Source organism: Momordica charantia, assembly GCF_013281855.1.
Source record: "Momordica charantia cultivar OHB3-1 chromosome 11 unlocalized genomic scaffold, Mcharantia_2.0 BLBB01000011.1, whole genome shotgun sequence".
Taxonomy (NCBI): Eukaryota; Viridiplantae; Streptophyta; class Magnoliopsida; order Cucurbitales; family Cucurbitaceae; genus Momordica; species Momordica charantia.
In genome coordinates this window covers 13,106,377-13,117,099 of record NW_028275159.1, presented here as the reverse complement: position 1 = coordinate 13,117,099, position 10,723 = coordinate 13,106,377, and the positions used below count along the sequence as shown (strand labels likewise).

The 10,723-nt window shown below is 38.3% G+C and overlaps 1 protein-coding gene across 11 annotated transcripts; it reads left to right on the top strand.

Moving 5' to 3' along the window:
* The first annotated feature begins 4,615 nt into the window (after window positions 1–4,615).
* On the top strand, window positions 4,616–9,886 carry LOC111007043 (Tetratricopeptide repeat (TPR)-like superfamily protein). 11 transcript variants are annotated; one of them, XM_088119992.1, is made up of 4 exons: window positions 4,616–7,778; window positions 8,840–8,925; window positions 9,022–9,122; window positions 9,508–9,886. In XM_088119992.1, exon 1 carries the CDS (start codon window positions 4,700–4,702, stop codon window positions 7,091–7,093), a length of 2,394 nt encoding a protein of 797 aa, XP_087976118.1. In that variant the 5' UTR covers window positions 4,616–4,699; the 3' UTR covers window positions 7,094–7,778; window positions 8,840–8,925; window positions 9,022–9,122; window positions 9,508–9,886. The 11 variants fall into 11 exon arrangements, with proteins under 11 accessions (XP_087976118.1, XP_087976116.1, XP_022134900.1 ...); XM_088119990.1 differs by having other exon boundaries at window positions 9,224–9,886; XM_022279208.2 differs by adding an exon at window positions 9,224–9,275 and having other exon boundaries at window positions 8,840–9,122.
* The last annotated feature ends 837 nt before the right edge of the window (window positions 9,887–10,723 follow it).

Genomic DNA, 10,723 nt, shown 5'->3' with positions numbered 1-10,723 from the left:
ATATTCCGATTCCGGATCCTGTCGCTCCTCGAGCTCCAACACCGACTGGAATTCTGACTAATCCTACGATTTCTATGGCGTCTCCTTCATCAGTTCAGTCTCCTTTTAATCATTATGCGAATCCCTACTTCATACATCATTCAGACAATACAAGTATGGTGTTTGTATCTGATTTGCTCACGGATGAAAATTATATATCCTGGAGTCGTTCCATGACGATAGCTCTCACTGTTAAGAACAAAATCGGCTTCATCGATGGATTGATTGAGCGTCCGACTCGTGAGTTACTAAATTTTGGATTATCTGCAACAATGTGGTGATTGCATGGATTCTGAACTCTCTATCTAAGGAGATATCGGCCAGCCTATTGTTTACTGATTCGCGCGAGAGATGTGGTTAGATTTAAAATAACGATTTCAGCATCAAAATCGACCGCGAATTTTCCAATTGTGCCGCGATCTCTCTAATTTGCTTCAAGATCAGTCCTCTGTTAGCACCTATTTTACTCAGTTGAAGACCTTGTGGGCTGAATTGGCGTCTTACCGCCCCTCTTGCACTTGTGGTCGATGTTCTTGCAGTGGTGTACAGGCTATCTCTGACTACTTTCAGACAGAGTACGTGATGTCCTTCTTGATGGGATTAAACGATTCTTTTAGCCAAATCCGTGAACAATTACTAGCACCTCTACTAATCAGTCTCATGTGGCAATTACTAGTACCTCTACTAATCAGTCTCATGTGGCAGGTACATGTTCTTCTACTTTTTCCTCCCATGTCATGGAAAAATGGTGGGTTATTAATCTAGGGGCTTCTGCACATATTAGTCATTCAAGGGATCTCTTCATGACTTTAAAATATATTTCTGGCATATCTGTTACCTTGCCTAATTAGTCTCAGTTTGATGTGCGGTTTGTTGGAGATATTCGGCTTTCTTCTGAGATCATTCTACAAAATGTCTTATATTTTCCTAATTTTCGGTTCAACCTTTTATCAGTTGGAGCTTTAACTCGTGATACATCTCTCATGATTAAATTTGTTGGTAATTCTTGTCTTATTCAGGACAAGTCTTCGTTGAAGATGATTAGGAAGGGTGATTGTTGGAACGGACTCTACATCCTTCAGTTGTCACAGACTCTTCACAATGCTTTTTCTTTTGTGAACACTACTGTTTGTATGGTTTCTTTCCCAACTTGGCATGCTAGAGTGAGACATCCATCTCATAAACACTTGCTTGCTTTAAAGGATCTTTTGCATATTAATTCTATTGAGAATATGTCTTTTGATCCATGTTTAATATGTCCCTTAGCAAAGCAGCGTCATTTGTCATTTGTGTCTCATAATAATATTGCTGCTACTGTGTTTGATTTAGTTCACTATGATATATAGGGCCCTTATGAGTTTCTGACTCATGCTGGTTTTCAATACTTCTTGACTTTAGTTGATGATTTCTCTCGTTACACATGGATGTTTTTACTTCGTAAGAAATTTGATGCTTTAACTGTGGTTTCATGGTTTTTCGCCTCATTGAGACACAATTTGGTAAATGTGTAAAACAGTTTAAATCAGATAATGCTCCGGAATTATCCTTTACTGATTTTTTCCATGAAAATGGGGTGTTTCATCAGTATTTCTGTGTAGGCCGACCTGAACAAAACTCTATAGTTGAGAGAAAGCATCATCATTTGCTGAATGTTGCCCGTTATATTTACTTTCAGTCTCGGGTACCTATATGATTTTGGGGTGAATGTGTCCTTACAGCTTGCTACCTCATTAACCGAATACCGTCTCCCTTTTTAAAATGGGAGACACCCTATTTCCGACTTCATGGTCAGTCTGCTGATTACTCACAATTGAAGGTTTTTGGATGCTTATGCTTTGCCTCCACTTTGCCTTCACACTGCTCCAAGTTTCATCTAAGAGTTGTGGCATCCATTTTTTTGGGCTATCCGCTAGGTGCAAAAGGGTTTCATCTCTTTGATATTGAGCATGGAAAGATCTTTATATATTGGGATGTTGTATTTCACGAATATATCTTCCCTTTTCATGATAATTCTATTAATAATGTGTCTGTCGATCCTTTTGCAGAAGTTGTTTTACCTAATATGCTTGGTGTTTCTAGCTTTACTGCTAATGCTTCCATTCAACCTCAACCTTTCCCCACGGATAGTTCTTTTGATAATAATGTTGATATTGTTTCTGTTGGTGGTTATTCTAGTCCAGTTGCTGCTACTGGTTTGCCATCTCCTGATGCACCTAATGTTGCTGATATTCATGCTCCCTTGGTTGAAGCTCATGCTCCCTTGGTCGAAGCTCATGCACCCTTGGTTGAGTCTATTACTTCGGTTGAAGCTCATGCTCCTCCGGTAGTTGAAGCTCGTGTTCCTCCCGTAGTAGAAGCTCATGCTCCCGTTGTTGCCACTCAGGCTGCTCTTGTCCCTCGAAGGTCTTCTCGGTCTGTTCATCCCCCATCATACCTTCGTGATTATCACTGTCACTTAGTTGCATCATCTGATATGCCACCCATGGCTTCTAAATATCCTTTGCAGAAATATCTTAGTTATGACCGGTTCTCTCCTTCATTTCGCAATTATATCTTGAATGTTTCTGCACACTTTAGGTCTTCTTTATATCATCAAGCAGTTCCTTATGTTCATTGGCGAGATGCTATGCATGATGAGCTACGGGCTATGGAGACAAACCACACTTGGTCAATCGTTCCTTTACCTTCCGGTCACCACTCCATTGGTTGTAAGTGGGTATACAAGGTTAAGTTACGTTATGATGGTTCCATAGAGCGTTATAAGGTCCGTCTTGTTGCTAAAAGGTACACTCAACAGGAAGGCCTTGATTACATTGAGACGTTCTCTCTTATTGTGAAATTAGTAACCGTTAAGGTTATCTTCACTCTTGCTACCTCTTTTTAGTGGCCTCTTGTGCAGTTATATGTCAATAATGTCTTTTTACATGGCGATTTGATTGAAGAAGTGTAATGGACTTACCATTGGGGCATAAATGTAACGTTGTTGCACCTCAGGGGGAGCGCTTGGTGTGTCGTTTACACAAATCCATATACGGCCTTAAGCAAGCTTTTAGGTAGTGGTTTGATAAGTTTTCTCATGCCCTGATTTTGCTTGGATTTCAACAGGCCAAGTCTGATTATTAGTTATTCATATGTGGTTCTAGAGATAGTTTTGTGGCTTTGTTGGTTTATGTGAATGTTATTATCCTTACTGGGGCCTCGATTTCTGTCGTTTCTGAGCTGAAAGTTCATCTTAATAATGTTTTCAAGTTGAAGGATCTCGGCTCACTGAAGTACTTTTTGGGACTTGAGATTGCTCGTTCTTCCAAAGGAATTTTCTTATCTCAACGCCACTATGCTCTTCAAATTGTTAAAGATGTTGGATTATTAGCTTCTAAGCCTTCTCCTCTGCCCATGGACCCGAATATTAAACTACTTGCTTTTGTTGGAGACTTGTTATCGAATCCTACTCAGTACCGTCGTATTGTTGGTCGTCTTCTTTATCTTACTATGACAAGGCCTGATATAACCTTTGTTGTGCATCGTCTTAGCCAATTTGTTTCACAGCCACGACGACCTTATCTTACTGCTGTTTTTCAACTGATTCAGTACTTAAAAGGGCATTTCTGGGCAAGACATCTTTTTGCAAAGTTCTTCTTCATTTCAGATTCGGGCATTTTGTGATGCTGACTGGACTTTTTGTCTCGATTCCCGAAAATCAACCACTGGTTTTGGTATCTTTTTAGGGAAGTCTCTTGTGTCCTGGAAGGCTAAGAAATAGACGACGGTATCCTGATCTTCTGCTGAAGCCGAGTACCGTTCACTTGCTGCTGCTACAAGTGAGATAATTTGGTTGACACATCTTCTCAAAGATCTGCAAGTTTCTTATACGCCTCCAGCTCTACTGTTTTGTGATAATCTTGTTGCCATACACATTGCTACTCATCCTTCGTTCCATGAGAGAACAAAGCACATTGAGATCGACTGCCATTTTGTTCGGGATAAAGTGGTTGAAGGGCTTGTCAAGCTAATGCCCACTCCGTTCTGCTCTTCAGTTAGCAAATATTTTTACAAAAGCTTTACCTTGTACAACTCTTTCTCTTTTACTATCCAAGATGGATGTTCTTAATCTTCATCTCCCATCTTGAGGGGAGTATTACAGTTTATATTACTCTTGTACAAGTAACTTAATGTTGTTACATTTAGTTGTATTTTGTAACCACTTTATGGTAGTCTACCAATATTGTCATTCTTAAATTAATAAAATTGAGCAAGATTAATTTACTCTCAAAGCTTCAATAATAAATAATAAATATGAAGCAAAGAAGATAAAGAAAAAAGTAACAAAAAGATAAAGGAAAGACAAGATCTTATACGTTATTCGATGCGACAAAATAAACGAGGATGAAAAAGTAATTTTACATTATAATAATTCTAAAAAAAATTAGAAAAATTAGAATATATTTGAAAGCGATATAGAATGAATGATTTTAAAGAGACAGATCGAAGAAAGATGAATTGACAGTGATTTTAAATTTTTCATAAAATCAAAATTTTAATTTACCAAACAAATTAGTTTCGGCGCAAAACCACCTTTAGTTTTTAAAAAATCATCTCTCAGATTAAGGTTGAATTTCCTCAGCCGCCGCTCGTCCCCCGTGCCATTGGAAATGCGAATGTAATGCGCCATGGAAGGCGAGGTTTCGTTGCCATGGAGTCAAGGGCAATGTCAAGTCTTTCTCAAATGGCGGACCTTCTCCTGGTCGCCTCCCTCACCAAAACCCTATCGGAGTCCGGTACTCGAACCCTCCAACACCATTCTCATTCACTTCCTCTATCGGAGCCTCTCCTCCTCCAAATCCTCCGTTCCAGATCCCTTCACCCTTCCAAGAAGCTCGAATTCTTCACGTGGTGCTCTCTCAGCCCCAATTACAAGCATTCCGCCTCCACATACTCTCGAATTTTGCACATCCTCTGCCGCGCAGGTTACCTCCACGAGGTTCCCCTTCTACTCTCATCCATGAAGCGAGACGGCGTTGCTGTTGATTCTCACACTTTCAAGCTCCTTCTCGATGCCTTTATCGGGTCCGGTAAATTCGACGCTGCTCTCGAAATTTTGGACCACATGGAAGAGTTGGGAACTGGGTTGGAACTCCACACGTACAACTCTCTTCTTCTCGCTCTGGTCCGTAAAAACCAGGTGGGTTTGGCCTTGTCCATTTTCCTTAAGCTTTTCGATGCTTTCTATAATGGCGGGCATGTTGGTACTGTTGCTGATAGTATTTCCTTCTTGCCCAGTTCACTTGCTTGTAATGAATTATTGGTTGCTCTCAGGAGAGCTGACATGAGAATAGAGTTCAAAAAAGTATTTGATAAGCTTAGAGAAATTAGAGGCTTTGAGTTCAACATCTGTGGATATAATATATGTATTCATGCTTTTGGATGTTGGGGTTATCTGGATACTTCTCTTGCTTTGTTCAAAGAAATGAAGCAAAAGAGTTCAGTTTCTCAGTCTTTTGGTCCGGATTTGTGCACATATAATAGCCTTATTCACGTGCTCTGTTTGGTAGGAAGGGTGAAGGATGCACTTATTGTGTGGGAGGAGTTAAAAGGATCAGGTCATGAACCCGATGCCTTCACATATCGCTTAATTATTCAGGGTTGCTGTAAGTCTTACCGAATGGATGATGCCACCATGATTTTTAATGAAATGGAGTACAATGGATTTACGCTGGATACCATTGTTTATAATTCTCTCCTTGATGGGTTATTCAAGGCTCGGAAAGTTGTCGAAGGATGTCAACTTTTTGATAAAATGGTGCAGGAAGGTGTAAGAGCTTCTCCTTGGACATACAATATTCTAATTGATGGATTGTTTAGGAATGGAAGAGCTGCAGCTGGTTACTCTTTATTCTGTGATTTGAAGAAAAAGGGTCAATTTGTGGATGGTGTTACCTACAGCATCGTTGTTCTGCAACTGTGTAAAGAGGGACTGCTTGAGGAAGCGATACAATCGGTTGAAGAAATGGAAGTGAGAGGCTTCATTGTTGATCTAATTACTGTATCATCTCTGTTGATTGGAATGCACAAGCAAGGCCGGTGGGATGGGTTAGAGAGGCTCATGAAGCACATTAGAGAAGGTGATCTGGTCCCCAATGTTCTCAAATGGAAGGCCAACATGGAGGATTCAGTGAAATATCAGCAGAATAAAAGGAAAGACTACTCAACTTTATTCTCCCCAAAGGAAGATTTGAATGAGATTATAAGTTCAAGAGCTTCTTCTGTTATGAAAGTTGATATCAATGGTATTTTCATAAACACAGAAGAAAATTGGTCAGAATCCCCACATGTGGATCTTTTGGCTAACCTTGCAAGGTCCACAAGCCATTCTTCGCAACCATTCTCTCTAGCTCAGGGACGACGGGTTCAAGCAAAAGGAGCCAACTCCTTCGATATTGATATGGTCAATACATTTTTGTCTATTTTTCTGGCAAAAGGAAAATTGAGCTTAGCATGCAAGTTGTTTGAGATCTTCAGTGATATGGGTGTGAGCCCAGTGAGGTACACTTACAATTCAATGTTAAGTTCATTTGTGAAGAAGGGATATTTTCACCAAGCATGGGGTATATTTAACGAAATGGGCGAGAAGGTTTGTCCAGCCGATATAGCGACATACAACATGATAATTCAAGGACTTGGGAAGATGGGTAGAGCGGATCTTGCTAGTTCTGTTCTGGATAAGCTCATGGAGCAGGGTGGCTATCTCGATATTGTTATGTACAATACATTAATTAATGCGCTGGGGAAGGCAGGCCGAATGGATGAAGTAAATAAGCTGTTTCAGCAGATGAGGAGCAGTGGGATAAATCCAGATGTTGTTACTTTTAATACACTTATTGAAGTTCACAGCAAAGCAGGTCGGTTTAAGGATGCTTACAAATTTTTGAAGATGATGCTGGATTCAGGCTGTGCCCCAAATCATGTAACCGATACAACTTTGGATTTTCTAGGAAGGGAAATTGAGAAAATGAGGTATGAAAAAGCTTCAATCATCCGTGACAAAAACAGTCCTTGAATTTTCTGTTTAAGATTGGATTGATTGTATAAATTGCAATTTGTTTCTAGTGGAAGACAGTACAGGAATAGAAAAAAGGGGGAAAGTAAGATCAGAATATGATCATTTATTGACTGGTAATGTTGTATATCAACGTTCTTAAGCTGTTTGACGCCAACATTTTCAGTATTTGATAATTTTAGAAGAAAAGAATACCCAAAATCGCCACCAAAAAGAAGGCGCTCAGTTTGGCAGCAACATTTCGGATTTTGACAAAATTTCTCTCCCTTGCTCGTCTACCAGTTCTTCCCACCAACTTTGTAGTTTCTCTTTCTCTCGATGCTCCCATTGGAGTTCTCTCTAAATTTGTCACAGTAAAGCTTTGTCTGAAATAGATTGCCTCGCCAATGACAAAGACGGTGATGCAGAACCAAACGTGGCCAGTAAGGTTTCCACTCGAAAAGTTCAGAATCGTCAAATGCCATCAAAAGGCACAAGTTGCTGATCGTACACCCTTGCCACTTTCTCTACCACACTGGATGTCTCCAGCCACAGCCGAGCACAGTTCTGCAAGAGATCATGATTCATGAATCTCCACCACGAACTTTCCCCATGGCCGCCACTGAAGAATCTCATAAACAGAGCATTGTAGCAGAGAGCTTTTTATTCCAATAATGGAGGCGAAATCTGGAGAACAACCCTCGAGGTAATAAAATTTCTTGTATTTATATGCAAATAAACAACACTAAAAACCAAGTCCACCATATTTGAAGGTTGAACCCATCGTATTGGTGGGGAAAGCTTCTGGGAAGATGGAAATGTGGAAATTTGTTATAGAATTTGTTTAAATTTTGTTCTTCTTCATAAGCCCCTCAAAGGTTGCAATGTTTTGAAATGACAAAGGAAGAAATATGGTCTTTCAGAAAATGTTTTGTAGACTACTCTGCTGATAGTACCATGATTCAAGGCTTAGTATTCTTTTTTCTGAACAGAGGAATGAATCAAATTATACTTGCCTTTTCTTTTATTTGTTTCATTTTACTTTGAAATTCATCTTGTTCGAATAACCATCAATTTTAAATCACCTTTTAATAATGCAAGTAGCTATTAGTCTCTCTTAACCTTCCTTTGGAAACTTGTAATCTAAATATAATTCAATTTAATGTCATTATTCTGGCGCTTTAATTTATTATCTGGCAGTGTCAGGAAAATTATTCATCAATCGGTTGGTTTGAGGATATGATAACCACTCCCGCTTTATTAGAAATAAACCTCCCCAGATATATTGGCTGCTTAAATTATGTTACAGGCTGAGAACTATATTATAACAGAAAACAGGATATGCATGTGAGAACTGTTGCATTAAAAAGTATGTAAACATTTCAAGAAATGAACTCGTTACATAGCTGGTATATTATTATTATTATGTCCATCTCAGGGAGATGGATCGCCAAAATTTGACCTCAGATTTGGTTGATTTGGAAAATTTTATTTCCAGAATTAGATATCTTATTTATTGTTAAATATTTACTCATTGAAATTATTGGTTAATGTGCCACTGAGGTACATAATATTCAATACGGTTAGCTTTTAATTTCATGTTTTTTGTAGTCAGTTTTCTGTTTTCTACTTCTACTGTAGATGGTTGATTAGCTGAGGTCATTATAGGGTAGACAATCATTTATTAATTGGGTCGTTTGAGCATTCACTTGTCAAGTTGTTATAGCTACTCACAACTCACCTTTATGCATCTGTCTTTTTATGCAGAACAGAGGATAGCCTTTGCTTGGCTCTGGTGTTGTGTTATCCAGAGCTCTGAGTTTTGAGTTGTATGCTGAGGAAGTGAGGATGAGGTATTTGATGGGGTCGCAGTTGATGATTTTGGAGCTTCAATGTGAAGTTTAAGTGAAAGGAACTCAAGGCAAGTTCTGTGATTTGTGGGTTGGCAGGTTGGCAGGGAGCATTTGGTTGAGGTTTGTGATTGCTACACATGTTTCTGATGAGGATTGGGCCTTTGGGGCCATTTAGGATTCTGAGAGCCAATGCCAAGGTAATTTGATCTCTCTTTACATCCTCTATATTTCATGTTTGTATGATTTTTATCATTTTATGCTTGTTTTCTGGTTCTTTTCTGGTTCTGCGTGCTTGTAGCCCCAAGAAGTGCATAAGGATCTTGGGTTGAACTGTAGCTAGAAAAGCTGAGGTATTTTCTGTAAGTTTAGCGATTTAACCGATTGTTTAACTTACAAAATACTGCCCAAGCCTATTTGAAGGCACTTTCATGGTGTTTTTGGTGTGTGAACAATGGGAAATAGATAATTTTGAACAATTGTGCGTGTTGTAGATTTATGCTTTATAATTTATAATTTTTTTTATGTTATCTATCTCTTCATCAAATCGGAATCGTTGAAAGCTTTGCTTTTGGTTTCATTTAGCTTTAGCTGTCCATGAAGACTCACTTTCGCTACGGCTCTGGTGGTACATGAGTTTATTAGTTCATAGTTAAGATTTCAGACAAGCCAATGGGACTATCCTCAGCCTGATCTATTCGCTCCAGAGAGACAGGCATGCACAAGTCCAAAAGGAAAGGCTCAGTGAAGTCAATGTCTTGTCAGCCGTAAAGCTGAACTTAGAGTTTGTAGAAACAAAAGACATAATTCATTTAAATGGTGAATATATAAATTCTATTCATTATGAGAAGTTTATATTTATATTTATTGGTTCAGTATTCTTTGGGTTTCTTGTAACTATGTTGAGAATTTTCAATAATTAAGAATTATGTAATAAAATAACTATCGTTCTCCCTTGTTGTCATCTGGTCCTAATACCTTTTGATATTTTGAGCCCTATTCCCCCAGCTATTATAATGTTCATATTGTTTTTGTTTACAAATTGTTACCAATTGGGTCACTTCTTGGCCAATTTATAGATAAAAAAATGGTTTTTGAAAGAGAGGTTATTAGGCTGTTCCTTGTAGAAAACTTGAAGATTTGTACTGTTTAAAAGTTTTTGCTCTTGATATAATTTCTGTCTGTCTGTTTGATCTGTTATTTTGGTGTTTTATTGCCCAGGTGTTGGATTTCTTTGTTGTCATAAGTTGTTTCCTCAGTACATAAAATACCTAAATTCATAACTTGTACATGAGAAAGCCCAACACTCCATGAATTATTTTAATATTTATTTGATATTAAAGTAGTTGATAGTTGATCTTCAAGTAGATTTAATTTTTTACAAGTGTGTTAAGGATTTTTATTAAACCTTTAAAATAAAATGGTGAAAGTTGCATGTTAAAAACTTGCCTGTGATTTTCCTTGAAAAATTGTTGATAGATTCTTTTATAAATAGTGAAAAATAAGACCAATATGTTGATACACAATATGCCCACTGATACAACTACTGATATAGCCAAATTAGTCCTTGATATCATGCTCTCAACAAGGAAGGTCTTGGCTATACAATTAAATGTGTTGCTGTCTTGTACCAACTGTAGTACCCGTTTGCAACTCCTTCAATGTGGCAAAAATCATTGCAGATTGATCAGTTATTTCATGCCAAAACTCATTAAACTCATTAATTCATGATTATTGTTTTTCTTGACCAGTTTTAACGTCTCTCCTTTGGATGAGAGCTCTCTTGAGTTCCGCCTGTTTC

Excerpts from the sequence above, each read along its gene's own strand:
- LOC111007043 (XM_088119991.1), top strand. The coding sequence starts at position 4,700 with ATGCGCCATGGAAGGCGAGGTTTCGTTGCCATGGAGTCAAGGGCAATG.